This window comes from Mus caroli, chromosome 11 (genome assembly GCF_900094665.2).
Source record: "Mus caroli chromosome 11, CAROLI_EIJ_v1.1, whole genome shotgun sequence".
Taxonomy (NCBI): domain Eukaryota; kingdom Metazoa; phylum Chordata; class Mammalia; order Rodentia; family Muridae; genus Mus; species Mus caroli.
In genome coordinates, this window is record NC_034580.1 from 41,769,908 (window position 1) to 41,781,902 (window position 11,995).

At 43.3% G+C, this 11,995-nt stretch overlaps 1 protein-coding gene across 4 annotated transcripts in view; it reads right to left on the reverse strand.

Annotated features, from left to right (window-relative positions):
* Nucleotides 1-11,995, reverse strand: part of LOC110304629 (T-cell immunoglobulin and mucin domain-containing protein 2) — a 35,429-nt gene that overhangs the window by 3,158 nt on the left and 20,276 nt on the right. For all 4 annotated transcript variants that reach the window (XM_029483908.1, XM_021176058.2, XM_021176057.2 and 1 more), the window contains 5 exons: nt 8,651-8,794; nt 5,524-5,592; nt 4,677-4,726; nt 3,698-3,809; nt 2,795-2,831 (listed from right to left, as the gene is read on the reverse strand). In XM_029483908.1, coding sequence (XP_029339768.1) covers nt 2,795-2,831; nt 3,698-3,809; nt 4,677-4,726; nt 5,524-5,592; nt 8,651-8,794 — 412 coding nt within the window. The remainder of the gene's footprint in view (nt 1-2,794; nt 2,832-3,697; nt 3,810-4,676; nt 4,727-5,523; nt 5,593-8,650; nt 8,795-11,995) is intronic.

The following is an 11,995-nucleotide window of genomic DNA, read 5'->3' on the forward strand; positions in this document are numbered from 1 at the left end:
AGAAAGGAAGAAGCTGCAGACATGTAGGTCTTGGGGCCCCTAGAATTTGTAGCCTCTGCCATGAGAGGTGGGGGGGGGGGGAAGGCAAGGAAGATGGAGGGAGCTAGTTGATTAAATTAGGGCAGCCTTTGAGTTATCTGGCTAGTTTTTTGTTTTGTTTTTGTTTTTGTTTTTTGAGACAGGGTTTCTCTGTATAGCCCTGGCTGTCCTGGAATTCACTTTGTAGACCAGGCTGGCCTTGAACTCAGAAATCCGCTGCCTATCTCTGCCTCCCAAGTGCTGGGATTAAAGGCGTGAGCCACCACTGCCTGGCCTGGCTAGTTTTAAAATAATAAAACTAGTGTTTTCCATCTGAGGCACTAGGGTGGGCATAAGGAGAGAGCATGTAGCCAGTGGGGTGTGAACAGCAGCTCCTAGACTTCTCAGGAGAGGCTGGTGGTTTGGTGAAACTAGCCATGAGGGGTGGGGATCAATCACAGCTCCGAGGGAAAAAAAAATGGCCATTGGTGGAGCTGAGACAGGGGCGGTTGATCTTGGAGCCCAGCTGGGAGCACCAAAAAAGCTCCCGTAAAGGCAGAAGGGTGTTCTTTAAAATTACATACAACACGTTTAGAAAAAAACAAAAACAAAACAAAAGCAAAAACCCCAAAATTACAACAACTCAGTCCTCATGCCTTGGCTTATCAAGTTTTGAGGTAATAGGTGTGTGCAACCTAACCCAACTTCTCTTTTTTTCTGTGTTGTGTTTTCCCCAATATTTTCTATTAAATTAAGTGACTAAAGAAATAAACTTTGGGGCTGAAGAGGTGAGTCAGCAGTTAAGCATACTCCTACAAATAGGAGAAGCAGAGGTCAGAAGCGAGTCCCTCCATAACAGGTAGAAAGTCTTCTGAAGCTCTGAGAGAAATGGAGACAGGATCACTAGGGCTTTCTGGCTGCTAGGCAGAGCACTCAATGTGAACTGCAGGTCCAATGGAGACTCTGCCTCAAAGGACAGAGTGATAGGGAAGGAGGTTCACTGACCTCCTCTGGTCTCCATGCATGTAGCCCTGCACACCCCCATGCCTGTCCTCTCCCTGTCCCTCTTCCTGCCCCACCTCTACCTCCCTGCCCATCCCTAGCCTATCTTTCTCTTTAACATACACAAATAATGGATTTAAACTAAATATTTTTAAAAGACAGCTTAGCAACACAGGAACAAAAATTATGGACTAAAATTATGTTGTTTTTTTTTTTCCAACTAGAAGGTATATTTCCTGTCTATTTTAAGAAGCAATTAGTTCGATTTATATTATATTTCATTTAGCACGTAGACTTCAAAGCATGGACTCCTGAGGTTGAGACCTGATGCTCCTTCCTATTTGTGAACCAGTTTTCTAATCTGTAAGACAAGACTGATAGTAGTTCAATCTTGAAGGTTTAATACTGTGAAGGGAAGATATGACTGGAACTTAACAAGAGCTGATTGCTTGAAATACTCATGATGGGCTGACACTGTTCAAGACACAGTCTACGGATGCATGCTGTGATTGACAGAGACACAGGTGAGGATATGGATGACAGCCTGAAGGACATGGATTTTGACCGAAAGAAATATAACCCAATGAAGGAAACTAGATGGCTTTATACCGAGGAGGGAAGCCATGGGACAGAGGAGATACAGGGGGCTTACACTGGACATGACTGAAAGTACAGTAAATTGAAGAACCTATAAGGCAGACACTAGTGTAGTGAGTGAGGGGGCCTGATGTGGAGCTGTGGAAACACTGGCAATGCCACAGTTCCGAAGCACTCCTTATAGCCTCAGGAATTACCTTCCTATAAATCTTTTGCTTTCCTTGGGCTCCCTCAAAGAGCCCACCACCCAGCCCTGTCATCTCCAGCTTACTTGCCTGACAGCACCTAAAAGTAGCTGTCTACTCATTTATATATTCTGTGATATGTACTCAATGAAAGAAAACATTGAGTAAAACAAGAGTGGGTAAAACAAAAGATACTCATTCAGCTTCATGATACAAAATTTACATTTCAGTATCTGCCTAGAGGAGATTAGAATTCTAATTCAAATCTTGAGGGATCTTCTGTTCCTGTTTTGACATAAATGTTAGGAAAGACAAATTGGAGAAAATATCTCTGTGAAGTGATGGTAGCAAGAAAATGTCTTGCCAGGTGGTGATGGCCCAGTGCTTTAACTTAGCACTCAGGGATGGGGGGTGGGGTGGGGCCGGGGAAAAGCAGATCTGAGTTTGAGGTCAACCTGGTCTACAGAATGAGTTCCTTGACACCCATGGTTTCACAGAGAAAACAAAACAAAACAAAACAAAACAAAACACAGTGTGTGTGTTGGACCTCACTGAAATTTAGTTTTGGATCCAAGGTACAAAATGAGAGCCAAACATTATGGATAACACCTGTAATCCCTAAACTAAAGAGTCTGCGGCAGGTTTGTGAGTTCCAGTCTGGTCTAGGCTACACAGAAAGTTTCAGGCTGGTCTGTGCCACATAGTAAGACCCTGTCTCAAATCAACCAACCAATCCACAAATCAATCAGTAAAGAATGATTTAGTAGCCGGGCGTGGTGGCGCACGCCTTTAATCCCAGCACTCGGGAGGCAGAGGCAGGCGGATTTCTGAGTTCGAGGCCAGCCTGGTCTACAAAGTGAGTNAAAAAAAAAAAAAAAAAAAAAAAAAAAAAAAAAAAAAAAAAAGAATGATTTAGTGGCTCAAGAGAGCATAGGGAGGAGTTCTTAAGACAGTGAGTTCCAAAAGAATGAACACAATCCACATGAGCTTACCTCAGAGATTCAGACTTCCTTTTCATAACCACGTACCCTAAAAGGGTGGGAGAAGGATGGTGAGAGAGGTTGAAAGGAAAGTTGAACTATAATCAGGAACACTCATGATATTTTCTTCTAATCAAAGATACTGTTTTAATTGATCCATCCCCTGATAACTTTGGGTAATTCCTTGCTGTGGTGCACAGGAGGGGCTTCTTAGTCACTGTTTGGTATATTCACCCACCTAGTCTAAGTTGCTAGAATGACACAGAAAGAAACAAAGAGCTGTAGATATTTCTAATGGCTGCAAGAGAACACATTTTTTTGAGGGAAGGATAAATAACTTTGGACTGAGGAAGGCAACACATTTGTGGCGTCTTACTCAGTTTCTATGTAATTCTTCTCCCTTTTAGCCACGGAAATGGTATCTAACCACAGAATTGGAATGCTGGGATAAAAAGCACTTGGCACTAGAGCTAGCATAAATAAACTTTTCAGATAAGCATGTTCTAAATAATTAGAGGGAGACATCCTGAATTGGCATATTCTTGATTATTTTTGTTTGTTTGTTGAGATAGTGCTTCCCTATATAACCTAGCCTGTTGTGGAACTGCCTCTGACAACGAGGTTTGCCACAAAAATCAGAGTTTTCCAGACCAGGGATCTTTGGAGACATGGTATCAATGGTTCAAGATCACTGAGCATGCACCAGGTACCAGAAACCACCTGCAGTACTTTGTAGGTTCTAACACATCCCTTTAGGAATGGATGGCTTACTGTGTGTCTTGGATCTGGGCATATGGAAGTCATGTGAACTCCAAACCCCTATGGCATGTACACTTGCTTATAAGTAAGTCCTTCTCAGAAGGACTGAGAACCCTGACTCTCCTCTTCCTTGGGGACAGTCATGAAATTACTTACTGGTGATAACCATGGTGCTCAGAAGCATCAATATCAGCAGGGCTGCAATGGAGATGCCAACATAGAAGCCCTTAGTCAGGTTTTTCTGTGGCTTCTGTGGAGGGATTGCTTCCTAAGGAGACAATAAATAGAATAACAGTAGTAATAAATCGACAAATCAATCAATAAATAGCAAGCCAAAGGGGCACCAAGGATCAGAAAACACAAGCTAGACCTTAAACCTAGACCTTCATCTTCACTGGCCTGGGGCTGGTCTGGAATATGCAGCAAGATCCAAGGAGCTAAGGCAGTAGTGAACAGTGAACATGGGCAGTGAAACATGGAGACATGGGAATTCGAAAATGTTGGAAAGGTGGCCTGTGCTGCTCAAGTTGATGGCATGTGTGTATAACTCAGTCAACGTTCTGACTGCATGGTTAATGTGGGTTGATATATCATGTATTCAGTTATGCCTCTTTTAAAAGTCAGCACTGTAAAAGCATCTTCTTATGATAATAAAAAGGAAAGATAATTCAACTCTAACTGTATCTGACCTTCAGTTTCTGGCCTCAGAGGAACACAGAAGGCAGGCCACCTACAGTAGCAAAGTAACTTAGCTTTAGGTAAGTAAACTTTTTATTATTATACAACAACGCTAAATATAAGATAAAGCCGTACCCTCCTCCGCAAGGCTCTACCCCCTCTGCTGCTTCAAGAAGAACTCACAAGAAAGAAGACCCCCCCCCATACACACACCCACACACCAACACACACCCCTAGCAAGGGCTCTGCTACTCTCCATAGTTAAATACTCTTCACAACTCCATATCTGACTGCCTTCTTACCTCTACCCCATTTCTCCTGTGCTATTTACACACACTAAAAACAACCTTGTTTCTTCCTGGAGACTAATATTATGGACACGGTTCTTAAATACAGTGTGCTTCCTGGAAGATATAGAAGGGAACATGGCTAATAAATTAGAAAGACATGCACTTACAGTGTTATTATCCCAAGAGTCATCTGAGGATGGCACAGTGTTACTCCAGTCTGGAAAAATTAGTTACAAACATAAAAATTTAGATTTCATTTTTTTTTACTACAACTTTAAATAATATCCACAAGGCCCATGTGTCTTACACTGTTTGAGGATTAAGATTATAAGGAAGGAGCATTTGAAGCTTGAACATTCAACACTGTGTTGGAAAACAAAGGGGGTGTTACTATTGCTATGTGATGAAGGAGCAGTGAGGAGAGTGAATACTGTGAAGTTCACTTTAACAATATCGTATCTCTAATGAGAAATGTACGTAGTATTGGTGGATAAATTAAAAGGTTTGTGTCTCCAAAGAATTATAGAGTTTCCCCCAATTTAGCAGTAGCATGAACTACCATGAAATAAATCACTAAAAAGGTATCTATGATTCCAGGCAAGCACAGCTATCAAGAATGTTCTCGGTGTATACACTAATGTGAAATTAATCGACAAACCTTTACCAATGCCACAGTGTGTCAATATCCTTTCCTAAGCATCTCTCTTATGATCCCTGTGCTTGGGATCTGTGTTAAATATACATTCATAAACCTTTAACACTACATCATGTTGAATCTCCCTGACATTATTTTCCCACGGAGAAGCCATATAACTTAGTTCTGCATGAATGGAGGTACATGTGGAGAAGCTACCACTTCAGGCTGCTGTGTGGAGTAGCATGGAGCTGTGCCTCTGACCCTACCACCATTTACAAAGTCAGATCTGTCTTGTTTTCAGAGGCTGTGTGTTTTTCAACATCAGCTTTATTGAGATATTGGCCTATCACGAGGTTCAGGAAGGCTTCCATAGTTACCTGCAGGAGTATCGGATAAGGTTTCTGTCACCTCAGCTGTAGTCCAATCTGGATAAAATGTAGTGGCCTCTGGAACAAGAACAATGCAAGAACTATTTCAGCTAGGAAACAAGTTGGTCCCCACCAAGGAAAATTGAAAAAAAAAATGTAACCCAAAACTTACCATCACACCCCTACACATACACAGTGCCTCCCCAATCATCTTAAGAAGAAAGGGCCCCTTCCTACCCACTTCTGTATCTGCTGACTCCTCTTAGAAATGTATCCAAAGATGACCACTGCCTGTAGTTGTTTCACTATCCTGAGCAAGTGAGATCTGTGTTCTAATACTCTAGAAAACTTTATTGGTATTCAGAATTGTTTCACACTTTCCATTCTAGATGCATGAGTTTCTCTGGAACGTACAGTCAATACTAGCACACGGAGAATAGGAAAATCAGCTAAGATCAGGATTAAAACAGGCAGTATTTCATTCTCTAGGAAAGGGCCTGGAAGTTTCTCACTACCCTCTTCACTACAGGCCTTCCTCCAGGTCAAGATTATTCCCACTTCTTTGCAGGGAGACGTGCTCAAAGCACAATATGGAGTAGACACACTGTTCTGTCTCAGAGTCCTACTCAAGGGAGCCATTTCATTCTGGTGGTGATTCCGGTCCTGCAGCCTGCCTCTTCTGGAATTCTCCTTTATCCCTCTCTCTTTAAAAATAAGCCAACAATTCTTTGCTGAATGTGGTTGGGTGAGTGAGTGACTGATTGAAGTCAGCTCTCCCATCCTCCTCCCTTTCCGTTACTAAGAATAATTTCCAGCTATCGAATTCATCTTCCATTTCTCCAAGGCTTTGGAGAGATAGAGTTCCAAATGTTCCACTAGGACCTCTCCAATGCAGCCTGTATTTCCCTTTCTCTTCCTGGAGTCCCTACAGGTTCCCCAACAATGGCACAGTCCACACGAAGAGCTGAGCGCTTGCCTCTCTGTGAGTCCAATAAACGCTTCCCTTCTCAGAACAGCAAAGGGTCTTAGAGGAAGTTGCTTGAGGCCACACAGGAGTTCCTAACCCTGAGCTTCCTTAGAACCGACCCCTCAGGGGTCTTCCTGGATGCCCTACCTTACTACAACCTGATGCTCACATTTGAGCAATGCCCCCCTGTTTTGCACTCTTCTCTTGTTTAACCCTAACACTCAAGCATCAAAAAGGATGTGGCTGTCCTTCTGAATGAAAAACGGGACAACACAGATTTTAGATGGTCACACAGATGTTAGATGGCCATTTACTTCTTGGCAAAAAGCATCATGACCTTAACTTGTTTCCCTAGCCTGGGTTACTTTTCTCCACTGGACTTACACTGTCACATCTTATATTCAATGAACAGAATTTAGAGCAGCCAGGATGAGCACAAGAAGTGGGTGTGAAGATGTGTGTCCTTTTCTTACAGTAACCTGGCTGTTTGTCTTCTCTCTACGCTGCACAATTCAACCCACAACTGCAACTCTTCAGGAAGCTAACAATAGAACAAATAAGATTACACTAACACCACTCCCAAGAGGTCCTATGAACAGATGAGCCAACACTTCTCTTCTAAATCTCAGGTTTCAATTAAGTCAGTAACTTATCCATGTTCTCCAAACTCAGCCTATGGGCTCATCCTCCAAAGCACCACAAGCTAAGAACTGAAAAGTTCTGTCAATCCTGAGAGTCTCATAGTCCTTAGCGTGTGCAGCTGCCTGGAACAAAGTGGGTTTTCTCACAAATCCTGTTCTCTAAAATCCTAGGTAAAGCCTAGAGGCCTCTGCAAGCTTGGCCTGCCGCCCAGTCCTTCAGGACTCTGCTGCTTGAATGTATCTGCAGGCCAAGAGAGGGGAGGGCAAGCAATACCTGGCATGAGTTTCCTCTATCAAAACAGCTCTGAGGCTTCTGCTGCTTGTCAGAATGGAGACATACCTCACAGCATGGACGGGGTTTAGGAAGCTTTGAGAACCTCTCGAACTGTGATTGTTTCACTCCTAGATGTAGAAGGTTTGACCTAACCTTGCCTCCAGGATGACAAGATTTCTCCATTACTTCATCAGGTTACTACCCATCAATAAATATTGAATCTGAACTCTTACCTGTAGGCAATTTGAAATATGAACTACATAGCCTCACTCAAAAGCATGAGCAGGTTAAATGGTTTCCTAAAACCTTCAAATTCAATGTGAGGTTTTTTTTTTTCATGCCAAGGATATATTTTGCACTTTTCATGCTACATGAATGAATGAAAAGATGCCTATAGCCAAACCTTACGAGACATCCCACTGCCTCTTATTAAAGAGGGGTGTTCTGAAGCCTTTTCCTGTCACTATGTGAAAACAGAACAAACGCTCCAAGTCATCTCGGTCCACAAGTAGCCTGACCCTGGAGCTAGAAGAACCAAGTGAACAGGTATAGAGTCTCAGCCACTTTCTAGATTCATAACCTCCACCAACTTTCTGATACTGTGTCAGTTTCTGTCACTATACAATAGGGATAGACCACAGCTATATCAGACAGTTGTCTGAGAATGATACACTGTGTTATACAGCATGCAGTATCCTGCCCAGTGCTCAGGAAACACTAACCGTTAGTGTCACTGAACTAAGGCCTCAGCTGGGTGGGACAATTTCAAAATGGACACAAAGGATCCAGTGACCCTGGTTCTCAGTCATTCCCTGTTTCTTCTTCACAGAGTCATGCTCAGCTGGACCAGATTCCCACCATCCTCATCAGCTGCCGTAGGTCTATGATTCACCTACATCTGGCTACTAGTGAATCCCCTGGGAACCTAATAATAAAGAGAGACAGGTATCCTCCATCTTCGAGCTGTTACACCACAGAGGGTGAATGCAGCTTGAGCCTGGAAAAATCACAGGCCTCTCAAAGCTGTTGTTTGGGACCCAGTTCAAAACTCTTCACCAGTTGTAAGCTTACTCCTTGACTCAGTATCTGTGTGTCCTACTGTCCTTATAAGAAAGACTCCGGGCCCTGATACACATTTTTGGGACCCAGTTCAAAACTCTTCACCAGTTGTAAGCTTATTCCTTTACTCAGTATCTGTGTGTCCTACTGTCCTTATAAGAAGGACTCTAGGCCCTGATACACATTGGGTTTTACCTGGTTTGTGAGTCTGTGTGTGTGCAGATGTTGGAGGAGTAGAGGTAGAGACTCTGGTTGATGTTGGTACATGTGTGGATCTTGTTGAAATAGCCATGGGTCTTCCTGTAGCTGTGGGCCTTGTTGGTGGACTCGTGGAAATTTCTGGATTTGGAAATTAAGAGGAAAGCAGTAATCAGTCAAGCAAGAAGAGACAAGAGCTTCGGCTGTAGCACCTGCGAGAGGCTGTGTCCAGGCAGAGGCTCCGCTCCTGAACTTCTTAGCGACTAGGATATGGCAGGGTGGGGCAGTGGAGAGGCTCACCCATAGGAGGCAGCTGCACTGACAGCATGGATGAGAACAGAGCCCAGATTTCCATGGAAACACTTTATGATTGACAGGTGTCAGATCCTCGGATCTCTCTAAGCATCTGTGAGACTGAGGAGGTATAGGGGCTGGGACTCCCCTCAGTGGTGACTGACTTCACCCACAGTTTCCAGGCTCAGCATGCTCATTTCAGTCAATCCTGAGAAGACACACACTATCTAGCCCTGCCTCTTAGCATGTAGATCCCACACAAGACCTAACACAATGGAGATTTGCACATTTGATAGAAAGTGGACACTGTTCTATTTTTTCTTGCAATCTAAGGGAAGCAGGTTAAATATCTCTTATCAAGTCCATTCTCAAAAGGTTTCAGATTTGGGAGCACTGCAGACTGGGGGTTTGGATTAGGCATGTTCAGCCTGCAACTTACAAACCAACAGCATCAGACTTGCCAGTAGCATGCAGACAGCTACTGATGGTCTCAGTGTGCAGAGTTCCAAGAAAGAGCAGAGACAAAATGGTGCTGAAAGGAAACAGCCAGTGAAGCACTCAGGTTCCTTTGTGTCAGCAGACCTGTGGTCTCTAAGTCACCTGCCTGTCCTCATTGCCCAACCTAAGAGCTCAGGAACAAACAACAGTTACTTTTTGGGAGATACACTGAAATCCCTTAATCCAGTGTGTTTTTACCTTGAAATAAAGAATAAATGTCGTGTTTCTACTGTGTATAGGGAAGTAGCAGGCATAGAGCCCTCCCCTTAAATTCAATGCATTTATTTATTCCTGTATTTGTGTCTTTGTGTGATGTCAGGTATGTGGATTTTCAGAATCTATTCTCTCATCCCAGCAGGTGGGCCCAGGGATTGAATTTAGGTCAGCAAGCTTAGCAGTGGGCTCCCTTACCCACACAGCCTCTCACTCAGGAGTCTCTAGAGAAGATCAGATAGTAAGTGGCTGTGGCTCAGAAACCTAAAAATAGCTGAGGAGCAAGCACTTGTTAAAAGGTTTGGAAATCACTGCTGACAACCTAGCCAGTAGTGGGCCTGGCTGTGTTGCTATACATCTATTCACAGGTCTGTTAATAGCCTGGTCCGGCCCTAGGCTACTAGATTGTGTTGCCTGATCCAATCTATTGTATGGGTGGAGGCTTGAGCATAATACAAACCCTCCCTGAACAGTATACATTTTTAAAGAGGAGTAAAAGGAGGCCTGCAGAAAATCAGAAGATCACTGTGAGAACGAAATGCAGGGACAAAGCAGCCAGCAGAGGAGATTTTCTTCCTTGCTCTGGGGCATTTTATCTCCCAGGTGGATGGGAAAGTGCAAGGGAGCTGATGGGGGTCCTGGGACAGCAGAAGAGGAAGCACTGTGTGCTTAAACCCTGAGAAAATGTGGACCAGGTTGCTAAGATGAAACTGCTGCTGGCTTGCTTATGGACACCCTGGGTGGGCAGTCAACAGTAGCTTTGTAAACTCTGGCGTGTTAGTGAGTTTCTAGGGTTTATAAAAGCTTCAATTGATTAACTGAAATTGATAATTTAATACTATGATGTCAGGCCCATTCCCCCTTTGATGCTGGCTCTCTAATGCCAGTGAGTGATGCAAGAATGTGTTAGACAAGTACCTTCCCAAGCTACAATATTTTTCTATAATTTTGTTTACAATTCCCAAGCTCAGCCCCTACTTTGTTATTGTTTTGTTTGGAGTTCCAGCTACAGAACCTAAGGCTTCAGGGATGCTAGACAAATTTCTACATCCCCTATGACATTCTATTTTAGAGATTTAAAGTCTATGTGTTTGTTTGTAATATGTATATGTGTGATGAATATGAGTTTATTCTTATGTGGGTAGGAACCATGGAGGGCAGAGTCACTGAACTTCAGTCAGGTAAGTAATATCGTTTCACAGCTATGAAGTGATGCTCAGATGTTGTTGCCTTGTCCCCAATGCTGCCTCATATGTCATTCACTGCATACTCCATGACCAGCTACTTCTAGCTTCCCTAAGTAGTCTCCAAGGCAATATTGCTAGGCAGCCAGAAAAAGTGATCTGTAGGTAGAGGCACTTCACTTGCAAGCTTGGCCACTCAACTTACATCCTGAGAACTCACAGATAGGTATAAAGAGGTACTCTCCCCACAAGCTTGTCCTCTGACAAATTCATCATGGTATGTATACCTGCTTCATGCCATATGAACATACACACACACAATAATAAATGCAGTTTTAAAAATTAAATTAAACACAAAAGACAAATAGATGCATGAATAATAAAGCTAGAAGCAGAAGCTACAGAATAATCTTCTTAATGCAAAAATTATATGTAGAGGTTTTAGTACTGATTCCTATTGTCAGTGTAAACCCTAAGTAAAAGGAGAAGAGGAACAGTACCAGGATCCAGGAAGTCCTTAAAACCCACTCTTTGAATCAGGGCAAGAAAATAAGGATATCTACAACAGGAAGAACGACATAAAACCCAGAGGTGGTGGCATCTGCCTTTAATCCCATCTTCCAAGAGACAGAGGCAGGCCGATCTCTGTGTGTTTGAGACTAGCCTGGTCTACAGATCAAGATCCTAGGCTACACAGGGAAACCCTGTCTCAAATAACAAAACAACAAAAGGGGGTAGAGAACATAATAATGTAATAAGTCCAGATTCGGGACTTTCATGACCTTCTTACTGTTGGACCATGGGCTTGCCCTTCAGACCAGATCCCAATCTGAAAAGATCAAGCCACACCTCCCTGACACTCGCTGAGACACAGTTAAGCGCTCTGCTCTGTGTCCTAACAGCAGTCCCCCGATTTATGGATCTAACCAAAACCTGCTTTGTACTCTGTCACTTGTGCTATGGTGAACTAAATCATATGACAGGATGCTCACTTCCATGACTAAAAGGTTATAAAAGTCAGACTTGCCCTGAGCTCTGGGGATTGGGCTCAGATCCTCAGGAGGGCTGCTAAGAACATTTTGAAGGCTGTTGTCTGAAGAGGATGCTCTGACTGCCCTGCCTTTCCAGTCATGGCAGCAGTCTCTCTCTCTCT